General features: G+C 62.3%; 2 protein-coding genes across 2 annotated transcripts; one reads left to right on the forward strand and one right to left on the reverse strand.

The window, feature by feature from the left end:
• The first annotated feature begins 4,365 nt into the window (after positions 1–4,365).
• CYP11A1 (cytochrome P450 family 11 subfamily A member 1) lies at positions 4,366–9,616 on the forward strand. Its single transcript, XM_086849439.1, has 9 exons — positions 4,366–4,702; positions 5,339–5,494; positions 6,194–6,393; positions 7,327–7,530; positions 7,619–7,779; positions 7,945–8,111; positions 8,233–8,311; positions 8,733–8,924; positions 9,194–9,616. Exons 1-9 carry the CDS (start codon positions 4,410–4,412, stop codon positions 9,314–9,316), a joined length of 1,575 nt encoding a protein of 524 aa, XP_086705565.1. The 5' UTR covers positions 4,366–4,409; the 3' UTR covers positions 9,317–9,616.
• CCDC33 (coiled-coil domain containing 33) lies at positions 9,608–11,531 on the reverse strand. The gene is made up of 8 exons (XM_086849772.1): positions 11,230–11,531; positions 10,970–11,058; positions 10,763–10,894; positions 10,593–10,656; positions 10,266–10,522; positions 10,090–10,173; positions 9,865–9,954; positions 9,608–9,706 (listed from the first exon to the last, which is right to left on the reverse strand). The coding sequence occupies exons 1-8, from the start codon at positions 11,453–11,455 to the stop codon at positions 9,644–9,646; spliced, it is 1,005 nt and encodes a 334-aa protein (XP_086705898.1). The 5' UTR covers positions 11,456–11,531; the 3' UTR covers positions 9,608–9,643.
• Positions 11,532–16,340: the final 4,809 nt, after the last annotated feature.

The following is a 16,340-nucleotide window of genomic DNA, read 5'->3' on the forward strand; positions in this document are numbered from 1 at the left end:
CTCCACCGTGGATCCACCGTGGATCCCAAAGCTCCAAAATCCCGCTCTGAAAGCCCGGGGAAAGGTTTGGGAGCACGACACGGGTGATGGACACACGGCGTCCCCCTCGCCACCGCAGATTTTTCCTGAATTCCCCCAGAAAAGCAGCGGAGCCCGAGCCCTGCGGCTCCGGTTTATCCCGGGATACTTCTCCCAGCCCCCGCCCGCTCCTCAAATCCAAAAATCCGGGAGCCTTGGGATTGAGTGTGGAGTTTTGGGGTTGCCCGAGGGGGAGCCGCGATGTCACCGCACCTCGTTTGTCCCAGGGGTTATTTTGGGATCTGAGCTCTCCCGGGAATCTCGGGTATTCCCAGCAGCAGCTTTTCCAGGCTTTTCCCGGCACAGGCGGGAAACAAGGCCTCAAACAAAAACCACCAGGAGCTTTTGGGGTTTGGGGTTTTCTCCTCCCCCAGCGGCGTTTTTGGGGGTATTGCAGCCTGGGCGCTGCTCCGGGAGGAGGGTTTGCCATACGGGACCATCCTGTACCCCACGGATGGGATGTGGCAGCGCTCCGGGAATCTTTTCCCGTTGGGATTGGGGTGCGGAGCCGTCCCGGGAGGGGCCGCTGGCACCGGGATCCCCCTGGATGCAGCAGAGCCGGGATTGCAGGGATGGACAGGAGCTGCCGTATCCCGGCCTCGCCTTCCCATCCAATCCATCCGTGGCTCCATCCAGGGATTCCAAGAGCCTGGCATGAGGTTCCTGAAGCGCCGGCTCGTTCCCGGCTCGTTCCCGGCTCGTTCCCGGCTCATTCCCGGCTCATTCCCGGCTCGCTCCCGGCTCTCTCCCGGCTCATTCCCGGCTCGTTCCCGGCTCATTCCCGGCTCTCTCCCGGCTCATTCCCGGCTCGTTCCCGGCTCATTCCCGGCTCGCTCCCGGCTCTCTCCCGGCTCGTTCCCGGCTCGTTCCCGGCTCGTTCCCGGCTCATTCCCGGCTCTCTCCCGGCTCATTCCCGGCTCATTCCCGGCTCTCTCCCGGCTCGTTCCCGGCTCATTCCCGGCTCTCTCCCGGCTCGTTCCCGGCTCATTCCCGGCTCTCTCCCGGCTCGTTCCCGGCTCATTCCCGGCTCTCTCCCGGCTCATTCCCGGCTCATTCCCGGCTCTCTCCCGGCTCGTTCCCGGCTCATTCCCGGCTCTCTCCCGGCTCGTTCCCGGCTCATTCCCGGCTCTCTCCCGGCTCGCTCCCAGCTCGTTCCCGGCTCTCTCCCGGCTCGCTCCCGGCTCTCTCCCTGCTCGTTCCCGGCTCGTTCCCGGCTCGTTCCCGGCTCTCTCCCGGCTCTCTCCCTGCTCGTTCCCTGCTCGTTCCCTGCTCGTTCCCTGCTCTCTCCCGGCTCTCTCCCTGCTCGTTCCCTGCTCGTTCCCGGCTCGTTCCCGGCTCGTTCCCGGCTCGTTCCCGGCTCGTTCCCGGCTCGTTCCCGGCTCGTTCCCGGCTCGTTCCCGGCTCGCTCCCGGCTCGTTTCCGGCTCTCTCCCGGCTCTCTCCCGGCTCGTTCCCTTCTCGTTCCCGGCTCTCTCCCGGCTTGTTCCCGGCTCGCTCCCGGCTCGTTCCCGGCTCGCTCCCGGCTCGTTCCCTGCTCGTTCCCGGCTCGTTCCCGGCTGCCCCGTGTCGGACGGGTTTTCCCAGGGGGGATAGAGGAGCTGTTTTTAGGGATTCCCTGCTGCCGATCCCGGTTTTCCCGAGGATCCCGGGATTTGTCCCGTGTTCTGTCCCTGGGCTGCTCCGGGCTGGGACAGGGAGGGATCCAGGTGGGAAAAGGGAGATGAGAGCCCGGGGAGATTGAAATTCGGGATAATCCCAGGAGGAATTCTCCTCCCCCTCCCCCTCCTCACAATTTGCCCTTTCCAGCCGTGGATTCCCAACCCCAGTTCCCTGTGTGACAGCCCCAAAAACCCGCAAAAGGCTGGCAGCTTTCCAGTCTGAGAAATGAAATGAAATGAAATGAAATGAAATGAAATGAAATGAAATTAAATTAAAAATGAAATAAGATAAAATAAAATAATAAAATAATATTAAATGAAATAAATTAAATAAAATTAAATAAAATAATAACAACAACAATAATAATGATAGTAATAATAGCAATAATAGCAATAATAGCAATAATAATAATAATAATAATAATAATAATAATAATAATAATAATAATAATAATAACTGTAATAAACAACGAGCGAAAGGAAACTCAGTTTAACCAAGGAGGTGAATAAAAACCAGGTTCCAGTTTCACATCAGAGTCGATCCTGGATCCGCCCTCAGCATCTGGAGCATCCCCAAATTCCAGCGGGGGGTGACGAACCTGTACCAGGTCACCCCTTCCTCTCCCGCGGGAAAACCCTCCAGGCTCGCTCTCGTTTTCAACACAGTTATGAGGAAAATGAGCTTCCAGCCCCGCCCTGAGTCACCTTCCCGGCCTGGATTTCACCGCTGGGATTTTCCCAGCCTGTGGAAAACTCACCGGGAATGGATCGGGAATGGAGGGGGCGGGGGAAGAGCCCGGCATGGAAGAGGTCTCTGTGGGGCAGGGGAGGGGTCTCTGTGGGGCAGGAGGATCCCTATGGGGCAGGAGATCTCCTATGGGGCAGGAGAGTCCCTATGGGGCAGGGAGTTTCAGGGTCAGGATGTGAAGCAGCAGCTCCGGGCCCCTTTCCCGGGCGGGCTCGGGCACCGCGGGGAGGTGACAAGGTCCCCTCATTGTCCCCAGCCCCACAGCCCCGGCCCCACAGCCCCGGCCCCACATCACGGGCTCATGGGGGGCAGAGACCCCACAAAGGACGAGCTGCTCACCCCAAACCCTTCCCTGCCCCAAACCCTGCCCCAAACCCCAAACCCGGAGCGGGGTGTGGGGGGGTGTCCCCTGCCGGAGGAGGGGTGGCCCTGGTGTCACCCGCTCGCTCCAGGGGTGACAAAAAAACCCCGAGAGCAAAAGCGCTGGGAGGGACCGGGCGGGTGGCACCGGGGACGAGGCCACGAGGGTGACAAGAGGTGGCACTGGGGACAGGAGATGGCATCGGGGACAAGAGGTGGCACCGGGGACAAGGCCACAAGGGTGACAAGAGGTGACGCGGCTCTGCTCCGCTCGGCCCCGTCTGTCACCGGGCCTGGGGACAAAGTGTCGCTGTGGGCGGGGGACGCCGTGTGACAGCCCTGGGGACAGCAGGGGACACACACAGGGGGCTGGGGTGTCCCCACGCCTCGGGAAGAGGTGCGGAGGTGACACAGCGCTGGGGCTGTGGCGTCGGGGGTGGGGACAACGTCTCAGCACGGAACCGCGTGCCCCTCGGGGTCCCCTGGTGTCCCTCAGTGTCCCTCGGCGTCCCTCGGCGTCCCTCGGTGTCCCCTGGTGTCCCTCAGTGTCCTTCGGTGTCCCTCGGTGTCCCCTGGGACCCGACCCTGTGTCCGTGGCTGGAGGGGAGGTGGCCGGTCCCACCCAGGACGGTGACAGCGCAGGGGGGAAGGAGGGGGTGGCACTGTGCCGCCACCCTGTTCCCGAGGTCTGGGACAGCAGTGACAGGGACAGGCGGGATAGGGACAGCAGGGACAGGGACAGCCGGGATAGGGACAGCAGTGACAGGGACAGCAGGGGACAGGGACAGGGACAGGGACAGCAGTGACAGGGACAGCAGGGGACAGGGACAGGGACAGCAGGGACAGCCCCTGGGCCCTGGCAGGGGGCAGGGACCATGAGAGACGAGGGGACAGAGGCCGTGGGGCAGGAGGGGACAGGCTCCAGGCTCCGGGGAGGAGGGGACGAGCCGCTGCTGTCCCCGTGCGGTGGCTCTGGCGGGCCCCGCGCGCCCCCCGGTGCCCGTCGCGAATGTCGCATCCTCCGCCAGCCCCGCTCGCCATTCCCGGCTCATCCCCGCTGCTCATCCCCGTGCCGGGGACACCCCAGAGAGACCCGTGTCCCCCTCCCCGTGTTCCCCTCCCCCGCTGTCGCCCCCGGGGACAAGGGACCTCGTGTGCCACCACCCTCGGGGGCCGCAGCTTCGTCCCCGGCTCGGGACACCCCAAAAGCCTTTCCCTGCTGGCGGGGGGTGTTCGGGATTTGGGATGGAGCCCGGGAATGCCGGACCTGCCCCTCCCCCGGGCGGGGGCCCACGCGAGGCACCCCCAGCAGCGGCACCGCGTCCCCAAGGCCGTCCCCGGCCGGGGGTGACCTTGGCTGGGAGCCCCCAAGGCTGAACCCGGCCGGGCTGACCCGAGCCGAGCCTCGTTATCATTTTTGGGGCAGATCCCGCCTTTCTCCCGAGGCCACCGTGTCACCTGTGGCGGGGGCCGGGGGGTGGCCCGCGGCGGTCCCGGGGGGCGGGAGCATCTCTCCGGGCCCGGGATAAGAGCGAGGCCGCCCCGTCCCTCCGGGCCACCCTCCCCATGCTCGCCCTCCTCGCCGCCAAGCCCGGAGCCCTGCGGGGATGTCCCCGCGCCGCAGCCGCGCGCTGTCGCCGGCTCGGCGGGACTGCCACCGCCGTCCCCTCGGCTGTCCCTTCGGCTGTCCCCTCGGCTGTCCCCTCGGCTGTCCCCTCGGCCCCCCGGCCCTTCGGCCAGGTACCGGGCGAGTGGCGAGCGGGCTGGCTCAACCTGTACCGCTTCTGGCAGGAGGGCGGCCTCACCAACCTGCACCTCATCATGGCCCGCAAGTTCCGACAGTTCGGGCCCATCTACAGGTGAGGTGGCCCTGTTTCCCCTGTGTCCCCTCCCGTGTCCCTCATTGTCCCCTCCCGTGTCCCTTCTGTGTCCCCCGTGTCCCTCCTGTGTCCCTTGCCCCTGTCCCCTCCCGTGTCCCTCCTGTGTCCCTCCTGTGTCCCCACCCCTGGGCAGGGGGAGGGGGTGGGGCTGAGCTCCTGGAGGAGCTTGGGGACATCGGCAGGGGACACGGGAGGGGACAGTCCCAGTGGGGACAGCCCCCGTGGGGCAGGAGGACACAGTCCCAGTGGGGACAGCCCCCGTGGGGCAGGAGGGAACAGTCCCAGTGGGGACAGTGGCCGTGGGGCAGGAGGGGACAGTCCCCGTGGGGCAGGAGGGGACAGCCCCCGTGGGGCAGGAGGACACAGTCCCAGTGGGGACAGTGGCCGTGGGGCAGGAGGACACAGTCCCAGTGGGGACAGCCCCCGTGGGGCAGCCCCTGCTGACCGCAGGATTTTGGGACGCGGGGCTGGCGAGGATCCCGCCCTGATCCCCGCAGGAGAGGAGCGGGATTCGCTCCCCGCGCCCTCCCCGTGCCCCGACCCCGCCGCATCGCCGGGGACACCCCCGGGGACCCCCCCGGGCCGTGGGGCGGCTGATTTGGGGGTCCCCCCCAGGGAGAAGCTGGGAGTCTACGAGAGCGTGAACATCATCAGCCCCGGGGACGCGGCCACGCTCTTCCAGGCCGAGGGGACCCTGCCCGAGCGCTTCAGCGTCCCCCCGTGGGTGGCCTACCGTGACTTCCGCAACAAACCCTACGGCGTGCTCCTCAAGTGAGTGACACCCCAAATCCGAGCTCCTCAAGTGAGTGACACCCCAAATCCGAGCTCCCCATAGAGTGACACCCCAAATCTGAGCTCCCCAAGTGAGTGACACCCCAAATCCGAGCTCCCCATAGAGTGACACCCCAAATCTGAGCTCCCCAAGTGAGTGACACCCCAAATCCGAGCTCCCCAAGTGAGTGACACCCCAAATCCAAGCTCCCCAAGTGAGTGACACCCCAAATCCGAGCTCCTCAAGTGAGTGACACCCCAAATCTGAGCTCCTCATAGAGTGACACCCCAAATCCGGTCTCCTTGAGTCAGTGACACCCCAAACCCGGGCTTCTGTCCCTCCCTGGGTTAGTGGTACCCCAAATCTGGGTTCCTGTCACTCTCTGAGTCAGTGGCACCCCAAATCCAGGTTCCTGTCCCTCCTCAAGTGACTGGGACCCCACATCTGGGCTCCTGTCCCTCCTTGGGTCAGTGACACCCCAAATCTGAGCTCCTGTCTCTCCTTGGGTCAGTGACACCCCAAACCCGGGCTCCTGTCCCTCCTTGGGTCAGTGACACCCCAAATCTGAGCTCCTGTCCCTCTCTGAGGCAGTGTCACCCCAGCCCAGGCTCCTGTCAGGACAGTCCCAGGGGCGCGGGGCGCGGCTGGCGGGTGACGGGGACCCCGGGGGTGCCATGGTGCCGCTGGGTGTCCCCCAGGACGGGCGAGGCCTGGCGCTCGGAGCGGCTGCTGCTCAACAAGGAGGTGCTGGCCCCCGAGGCCGTGCCCGGCTTCGTGCCCCTGCTCAGCGCCGTGGCCGAGGATTTCGTGCGGCGCGCGCGGGCCCAGGCGCAGCAGAGCGGCCGCCAGTGCTGGACGGCCGACTTCAGCCAGGAGCTCTTCCGCTTCGCCCTCGAGTGTGAGTGCCCCCCAAAACACCCCAAAAATCCCCCCAAAACACCACAAAATTCCCCCCAAAACCACCCCCAAAACACCCCAAAACACCCCAAAAATCCCCCCCAAAACACCCCAAAAGCCCCAGCCCTGTCCTCAGGGATTGGCCAACCAGCTTCTCCTCAAAGCCCAAAGGAGAGTGAAGAAGGATGTCCCCTCCCCAGGCAGGATGTCCCCTCCCCTGGTGGGATGTCCCTTCTCCAGGTGGGATGTCCCCTCTCCATTTGGGATGTCCCCTCCCCAGACAAGCCCAGAGCACGGGGACACGGTTGACAAAAGCCTCTTGTGTCATTTACTGGCCACCAGCTGGGGACAATCCCGACCCTGCGGGAGAAAACAGGAAGCCCAGCCAGGTCCCCATGGCCATGGCAAGGCTGGAGGTGGCCTTGGGGACAGGAACATGTCCCTGATGGTCACTGGGACCACCTGGACCAGGTCCCCATGGCCACAGGGATGGGGACAAGGACAGGGACGTGTTCCTCATGGTCACTGGGAGCACCTGAGGTGGTTCTCGTGGCCTTGGGGACAGGGACAATGACAGGGCCAGGTCCCTGATGGTAACTAACAGCACCTGGGGCTGGTCTCCATGGCCATGGGGACAGGGACAAGGACAAGGACAGATCCCTGATGGTCCCTGTGAGCACCCGGGGTGGTCCGCGTGGCCATGGGGACAGGGCCAGGTCCCTGATTGTCACTGTGAGCACCCGGGCCGGTCCCCATGGCCACGGTGACAAGGACAATGCCACGTCCCTGAGGATCACTGGGAACACCTGGGGCTGGTCTCCATGGCCATGGGGACAGGGCCAGGTCCCTGACGGTCACCGGGAGCACCCGGGCCGGTCCCCATGACCACGGTGACAAGGACAATGCCACGTCCCCTGACAGTGCCCGTCCCCAGCCGTGTGCCACGTGCTGTACGGGCAGCGCCTGGGGCTGCTGCAGGACTTTGTGGAGCCTGAGGCCCAGCGCTTCATCGAGGCCGTGTCGCGCATGTTCCACACCACGGCGCCCATGCTGCACCTGCCGCCCGCGCTGCTGCGCCGCCTCAACACCCGCACCTGGCGCCAGCACGTGCAGGCCTGGGATGTCATCTTCTGCCAGGGTCAGTGCCACCACCGCCACCGGGGAGGGGCCCTCCTCCTCTGCGGCCACCTCCTGACGTCCCCGGGTGTCCCCCGGTGTCCCCTCAGCGGACAAGTGCATCCAGAACGTGTACCGGGAGCTGCGGCTGCGGCACAGGAGCGCCCAGGAGCACGTGGGCATCCTGGGCAACCTGATCCTGCGCGCCCGGCTGCCCCTGGACGACATCCGCGCCAGCGTCACCGAGATGATGGCCGGAGGGGTGGACACGGTACGGCCGCGGGGACAGGTCCTGGCTGGGGCACGTGGGGCAGGGAGAGAGTCCTGGTTGGTGTTGGGGGGGCAACATCAAGCCGGCCAAGGAGCAGGTTCTGGCAGGGCTGAGCTGGGCAGGAGCAGGTCCTGGCAGCTCAGTGGCCTGTCCCTGTCCCCCCAGACGTCCATGACGCTGCAGTGGGCCCTGCTGGAGCTGGCGCGGGCCCCAGGCGTGCAGGAGCAGCTGCGGGCCGAGGTCCTGGCAGCCAAGAGGGAGGCGGGCGGTGACAGGGAGAAGATGCTGAAATCCACACGGCTGCTGAAGGCCGCCATCAAGGAGACGCTCAGGTGAGGAGGAGGAGGAGGAGGAGGAAGAGGAGGAGGAGGAGGAGGAGGAGGCGGTGCTCAGGTGGGCAGGATGTGCCCCAGAGTGTCCCCAAGGCCCGCGGGTGGCACGTGTGTCGCGCAGGCTGCACCCGGTGGCCGTGACCCTGCAGAGGTACACCACGCACGAGGTCATCCTGCAGGAATACCGCATCCCGGCCAGGGTGAGCAACACCGCAGGGACACCGCAGGGACATGGGGGGACACTGGAGAGACACCGGGGGACACAAGACACAGGGAGGACACAGGACATGGGGATGTGGGGACACAGGACACTGTGGGGACACAGGGACACGGGACACAGGGATGCAGGGACATGGGGACACGGGACACAGGGACATGGGACACAGGGACATGGGGATGTGGGGATGTAGCAACATGGGGATGCAGGGATACAGGACATGGGGACACGGGAATGCAGGGATATGGGGACATGGGGACACAGGGCCAGGAGAACACAGGGACGTGGGGACACAGGGCTAGGAGGACACAGGGACACGGGGACACAGGGACAGGAGGACACAAGGACACAGGGAGCAGCGCTGTGGCCCAACCCCCGGCCCATGTGGCTGCCGCTCCCCACAGACGCTGGTGCAGGTGGGGCTCTACGCCATGGGCCGCGACCCCGCCGTGTTCCCCAAGCCGGAGCAGTTCTGGCCGCAGCGCTGGCTCGCCGCCGGCCCCAAACACTTCCAGGGGCTCGGCTTCGGCTTCGGGCCGCGGCAGTGCCTGGGCCGCCGCATCGCCGAGCTGGAGATGCAGCTCTTCCTCATGCACGTGAGCGACCCGCCATGTCCCCATCATGTCCCCACAGCATGTGTCCCCACCGTGTGTCCCCACCGTGTGTCCCCAGAGTGTCCCCACCGCGTGTCCCCACCGCGTGTCCCCACTGTGTCCCCACCTCGTGTCCCCTCCATGCCTCCCGTGCTCCGTCCCTGTGAAATCCCGGGGTGCTCCGGCTCAGAAGGGCCTTGAGGCTCACCCCCCATTCCGACCCCCCTGGTGTGGCTCCAAACCCCACGGAGCCCCGTCCTCCTCCATCCCAGATCCTGGAGAACTTCAAGATCGAAACCATGAGGGCCGTGGAAATCGGCACCAAGTTCGACCTCATCCTGATCCCGGACAAACCCATCCAGCTGACCCTGCGGCCCCTGGAGTGCCCGGCGTGAGGAGCCCGGTGACGCCCCCAGGTCCCGGCGGCTCTCGGTGGCCCCGGGATGGCATCTGGGGACAGCTGGGACGCTTTCAGGGCCGCAGCCTTGGCTGCCGCGTCCCTGCCTTGGCTCAAGGCTGCGCTTACGCCACGGGGGAGATAAAGCGGGGCCACCCCACGGAGAGCGGGACGGGTGGGTGGGAGGGGTCCCTCCGCCTCCCCGGGGGTCCCCCCGAGCTCCCCTGACCCCCTGGAATGTTCTGCTTCGCCTCCCATCCCCTGTGCCGCTGATCCATGGAAAAGCTCCTCTGTGCCAGCCCCGGGCATCTCCATCTCTGCGGGGTCAGGGCAGGGGGGGCAGCGTCTGGGGTCTCCTCCGGGGGGGCACGGGAACGGCCGGCAGCGTCTGGGGGGCACAGGGAAAGGATTTTGAGGGGGGGAGTAAATCCAACCCCCTCTCTGGGGTGGGCAGGGGGACACTGGGGGTCACCCCCTGTCCCCGTAGCGCTCACCCGGGCCGGGGGGAGGGTCTGGGGTGGGCAGGGGGACACTGGGGGTCCTCACCCGGGCCGGGGGGAGGCCGTGCTCCCGCTCCAGCAGGCGCGTCCCCAGCTCCTGGTTCTCCCGGCCCCAGCTCCTGGCCGCCGCCTCCAGCTACGACAGACCCCAAAACACGCTGGGTGACCCCAAAACACGCTGGGTGACCCCAAAACACGCTGGGTGACCCCAAAAGACGGGGGCCAGAGCTGCCCGGCTCCCCGAGCCCCCCCAGGTGGGGGTGGTGCCCACCTGCCTCTCCAACACTCGCCCGCGGGCTTGCGCCTCCTCCAGCCGGGCCAGCAGCCGCAGCTTCTCCGCGCCCCCCAGGCCCCCCTGCGGGCACGGCAGCGGCGGGATCAGGATCTCGCCCCTCCCCGCTGCTGTTTGCGGGCTCTGTGCCCCGCGCCAGCCCCGTGTCCCCTCACCGGCAGCGCCGGGGCCCGGGGGGCTCTGGCCAGCTCCCCTCGCAGCCGCCGGTTCTCGGGCAGCAGCGCCAGCGCGTCCCCGCCGAGGCTGTCACCTGTGGGGTGGCGTGGGGGGACAGCGGGACGTGTCCCGTGTCCCTCCCCGTGCAGGGACAGGGCACGGGGGGTGGGGAATGAGGGGCCAGGGATCACAGCAGCGAGGGGTGGGGACATCCCTGAGTGTCCCTGTCCCCTCCACACCCACCCGCGGGTGTCTCCTGCCCACCCCGGACCATGGCAGCGAGGGGTGGGGACATCCCTGAGTGTCCCTGTCCCCTCCACACCCACCCGCGGGTGTCTTCGTGCTCCTGCCCGGCTTCTCCCGCAGCAGCCGCTCCATGGCCTCGATCACCTGAGCAGGGGACACCGCTGTCGCCGTGTCCCCAGCGCCACTCCAGGGACCCCGTGGAGCTCCAGGTGCCCCCAAACCCCCCTCGCCACCCCAAGCCCGCGCTCGCCTTCTCCTGCTGCCGCAGCGCCTGCTCCAGCGCCCTGGCCTTGGCCACCCTGTCCTGGCACCTCCTCAGTGTCACCTGCTGCTGGCGGTGCCACCGCTGGAGCAGCACCAGCTCCTTCTCGCGGTCGTTTTTCTGCGGGGGTGTGTGGGTGGGATTGGGAAAATCCCGTGGGAATTCTGGTGGGGCCCGGGGTGCCCGCAGCCGTACCCGGATCAGCTCGTTCTGCAGCCGCTGGACCCGGTCCCGCAGCCCCCGCATCTCCGCAGCGCCCACTGCCAGCTCGCGCCCCAGCGTGCCTGCAAGGACATGTCCCTGTCACCCAGGCAGGGTGGCAGTGCCCAAGGACATGTCCCCATCACCCCTGCAGGGTGGCAATGTCCCTGCTCATCCCCAGGGTGGCAGTGCCCAAGGACATGTCCCCATCACCCAGGCAGGGTGGCAGTGCCCTGCCCATGCCCTGTACTCACCAAGTCGCTCCAGCAGCTCCTCCCGGCTCAGTTTGTCTGGCTGGGTGTGCTGGAGTTCCACCGGCTCCCGGAGCCGCGCCAGGCTGTGCCGCAGGTGTCCGTTCTCGGCCTCCAGGCTGGCGACGCGGCGGCGCAGGGACAGCAGGTCCCCTGCCATCCTCTGCAGTGCCAGGTGGTAATGGCCGAGCCCCTGGAGCCCGGAGCAGAGCCTGGCACCACTGGACATCCCGGAGTGGTGGCACCGCCGGATGTTCCGGAGCAGAGCCTGGCACCACCGGGCAGCCCAGGGATGTCACCCTTGGCTCCCAGGGACTGGCTCGGGATGAGGGTCAGACACACCATGGAGGAACTGAGAGGTGTCCAGATTGTCCCTGGTTCTTATCATCATCCATCCTTTCCTCCATGTTCTTCTCCATCCATCCATCCATCCATCCTCCATCCATCATCCATCCATCCATCCTCCATCCATCCATCCTCCATCCATCCATCCTCCATCCATCATCCATCCATCATCCATCCATCCATCATCCATCCATCCATCCTCCATCCATCATCCATCCATCCATCCTCCATCCATCCATCCTCCATCCATCCATCCTCCATCCATCATCCATCATCCATCCATCATCCATCCATCCATCATCCATCCATCCATCATCCATCCATCATCCATCCATCCATCCATGCATCCATCATCCATCCATCCATCATCCATCCATCCATCCATCATCCATCCATCATCCATCATCCATCCATCATCCATCCATCATCCATCCATCATCCATCCATCCATCCATCCATCATCATCCATCCATCCTCCATCCATCCATCATCCATCCATCCATCATCCATCCATCCATCCATCATCCATCCATCCTTCCAAACCTTCTCCTCACCTTCCACTTCCCCATCTCCCTCATTCCCCCTTTTTCCCCAACCTCCCCCTTGTGGAAATCTCCCAGGGATGTGAGGTCAGACCCGGGAGTCTCCCCCACACTCAGAGCTTCTGGGGCTTTCCAGCTCTTCCAAAGAGGAATGGGGTGAACCACAACAGAGGGATGAGCATTCCCAAAGGAATCTCCTGGAATTGTTTGGCCCGTGTGTGGCTGGAGATGCTGGGGTGAGGAATTCCTGAGGCATGGGGTGACAGCCCCAGGGGACCCTGGGGACTGGGACAGGGAGGGCAGGAGCAGCCAGAGGCTCTGATCGCTCCTGCCCATCTCTTGGGAAAGGAGAAATCCAGGGATGGCTTCATTCCCGAGCCGAGCTCCAGCCAAGCCCGGCTGTCCCCGGAGTCCCCGCGTCACTCACCGGCTCCGGGGGGTCTCCGGTGCTCTCCCGGGAGCTGCCAGGAGAAAAACGGGAAGGCTGGAGCAGGGAGCCATTCCAAGGAGGAATCCGGCCTTCCCCCGCGGCCGTTCCTGCACCTCTGGAGCAGCTCCTGGCCTGGCAGGACGGCGTCCACGGCATCCGGGGCTGGTGGTGACATCCCAGCCTGGTCCAGCTGGCACCGGGGCAGCGGGAGCGAGAGGGACGGGGATGAGGGGATCCCATTCCCGATCCTGGCTGTCCCATTCCCATTCCCACTCTGTTTCATTCCTGACCCCTCTCTGTCCCACTCCCATTCCCGCTCCCACTCCTATTCCCATTCCCACTCCCATTCCCCATTCCTATTCCCATTCTCATTCCCCATCCCCACTCCCCATCCCCACTCCCCATCCCCACTCCCATTCCCGATTCTGCTCTGTCCCATTCCCGATCCCAGCCCTGCCCCCGGGAGCTTCCAGGCTCCCGTTCTCCCAGACAAACCCTTCCCAAAGAATTCCCTGAGATCCCGGGAATCCCGGGGACTCACGGCTGTGCCTGGGGGCTGGAGAGGGAGGAAAAGCCGCTCTTCCCGGTTTTTTTATTTTGCTGGAAAAGGGATCCGGGAGGCTCTCGCAGCTCCCGGGAGTTGTTGCCACAACAGAACCTCCCCTTGGCAACTCCTCCCGGGAGCGGCTCCCATCCCAAAATCCCACTCTGCTCCTCGCTGGGAATGCCCCAAATCACCTGTGATTCGCAAAAAACACAGGGGATCCCAAAATCCACACAGGGGACTTCCAGGGGATCGCAAAATCCACATGGATGAATTCCAGAGAATCCCAAAATCCACTCGGAGGAATTCCCAGGGCTGATCCCAAAATCCACATGGATTCCTGGGAATCCCAGGGGCACCCAAGTGATCCCAAAACCCACAGGGAAAAATTCCAGGCCCAACCAGGGGATCCCAAAACCCACATGGAAAGATTCTGGAGGCATCCAGGGGATCCCCAAATCCCACAGGGATAAATTCCAGCAGCACCCCTACCCCTCCCCATCCCAGCCTGCTTTGGGCGTTGATTTTCCCTTGGATTTTTGGGAATGTCGAGGCATTTTCTGCTCCATCTCTTCCCTGAAATCCAGCCGGAGCTTTCCGAGCGCCGCTTCCCGCGGGAGGCCGGGATGAAAGGCCTGGAATCCGTGTGCGGAGCTTTGAAATTCCATTTTTTTTCATATTTATTCCTTTTTTTTTTCCCCCCCTGATCTTTTCCCGAGCCTCTGGAGCTCCCTCTGCCTCTGGATCCTTTCATCCTCTCCCGCTCCTTCCCGTGTTTGCTCATTCCAAAGGGTTTTTTTCCCTAATATTTATTTAAGAAATTGCTCCGTGGGGTTTCGGCGGATTCCGGCAGCTGGAATCAATCCCTCTCCAGGCGGGGTGGGAAATCAACCTCAAAACCTCACCGGGGGCCCAAATTCCCACCAAAACACCCCAAAACCGGGAGGATCTGGGAATATTTTAGGGACAGAGGGAGAAAAGCAATGTTTTCCCCACATTTTCCATGTTTTCCCCCACATTTTTCCCACATTTCCCCAATTTTCCCACATTTCCTCCATTTTTCCCATACTTCCCCCACATTTTTCTGTATTTCCTCCCTAATTTTCCACATTTTTCCTCAGTTTTCTGCATTTTTTCCCCATTTCCCCCCTATTTTTCCTATATTTCCACCTACTTTTCCCACATTTTTCTGCATTTCCCCACATTTTCCCAGCTTTTTCCCACATTTTCCCACATTTCCTCCCTGTTCTCCCCCACACATTTTCCCCCACACTTCCCTCATTTTTCCCACATTTTCCCTGTTTCCCCGCCCCCCATTTCCCATTTCCCCCCATTTTTCCACTTTTCCTTCATTTCCCCCAGACTTTCCCCCCATTTTCCCACATTTTTCCTAAATTTCCCCCCATTTTCCCGGATTTTTCCCCTACATTTTTCCCCCACATTTTTCCCGGATTTCCCACTGTTCTTCCCAGATTTTCCCCCCATTTTCCCCTCATCCCTCTCCCATTTCCCCCCCGGTCCCAGCCCTGATCCCATGGGAATATCCGAGCTCCACGGATAAATGAAGACGTCCCAAATTCCCGATGGCCCCGCCAGCTTTTGTGAAAGGGGAAAAATGGAATTTTTTCCCCCTCTCTGATCTCCTTTAATCCGCGTTTTCCCTCAGATATGTAAATCCCGCTTTATCCCATCTTCCCAACAATTAAGGAATTAGGCTCGACACTCATCCACGGCATTATCCAGCTCATCCATAAAATCCAAGGGGTCTTTGTGGGGCGGGAGGAAATTCTGGAATGCTGCCAGGGGCTGGAATCCCTGGAAGGAGTTGGAGAAATGGGGGGGAAATGAGGGAAAAATTAGAAGGAAAGGGTGGGAAAAATCCGGGAAAAATTGGGGGGAAAATCCAGGGAAAATGGGAGGGAAACGTGGAAAAGAATGTGGGGGAAATGGGGGGAGAAATGTGGGGAAAAGGGGGGGGGGAAATGGGGGAAAATCCAGGGAAAACTGGAGGAAAATGTGGGAAAAAATGGGGGGAAAATGTGAGAGGAATGAGGGGAAAACGGGGAATAAATGATGGGAAAATGGGAGGAATATAGGGAAAATATAGGGAAAAATGGGGGAAAAGGGGGAAAATGGGGAACAAGTGTGGGAATAATGAGGGGAAAATGGGGAAATTCGGGGAGGGGGAATGGGGAGAAAATGTGAGGGAATGGGATGGAAAATGTGGAAAAATATGGGGAGGAATGAGGGGAAAATGGGGGAAAACTTGGGAAAATATGGGAAAAATGGGGGGGAATGGGGGAATGAGGGGGAAAATGCAGAAAACTTTGGGAAAAAGAGGGGAAATGTGGAAAAAATGGGGGAGGAATGAGGAGAAAATGGGAGAGATGGGAGGAAAATGGGGAGGAATGTGGGGAAATGTGGGAAATGTGAGGAAAATGTGGGAAAAATGTGGGAAAAATGTGGGGAAATGGGGGAAATGAGAGGGAAAATGCAGAAAACTTAGGGAAATTGAGGTGAAATTGGGGGAAAATGTGGGAAAAGTGGGGGGAAAAGCTGAGGAAATGTGGGAGAAAATAGTGGGGAAATGAGGGAGAAATGGGAGGAAAACGGAGGGAAAATGTGGGGGAAACGAGTGAAAATCCTGGAAAAAAAGGTGGGGGGAAAGCGAAAAAACACGGGAAAACGCGGGAAAAAGGCTGTTTTTCCCTGCCTACCCCGAAAATCCCGGTGTTTTCCCTCGGAATCCCGATTCCCGGAGGAAAACATGGAATTTTCCCGTGGGTTTTATCTGATGGACCCCCCGCTGAACTCACTTATCCCAATTCCAGTTAATTGGATCAGGGCTGGGTTGGGAGCGATTCCCAAAGGTCGGGAATGAGGCGGGGGCTGGCGGGAGCTGATAGCGGCGATTCCTGGGATCTGAGAGCCTCTGGAATTCGCCGGGAAAAGCTCCCCCATCCCGCCTGGATTTCCGAGATAAGGCTCGGGAAGCGTCGGAGCCTCTGCGAGTCGCTGCTGCTGCGCGATCCTCAAAGAAAGTCGGGAATGGGGGAGGAAAGGAGGGGGGAAATAAAGGAAAGGAGGGAAAAAAATAAAGGAGGGAAAAAAATAAAGGAAAGGAGAAAAAAAGAGGGAGGGAAAGAAGGGGAAAAAAGGGAGGGAAAAGGAGAAAAAAGGAAAGAAAAAGGAAAAAGAGGGAAGAAGAAGAAAAGGAAAGGAAAAAAGGGGAAAGAAGAAAAAAATTAAAGGA

This window comes from Cyanistes caeruleus, chromosome 13, assembly GCF_971803275.1.
Source record: "Cyanistes caeruleus chromosome 13, bCyaCae1.hap1.1, whole genome shotgun sequence".
NCBI lineage: Eukaryota > Metazoa > Chordata > Aves > Passeriformes > Paridae > Cyanistes > Cyanistes caeruleus.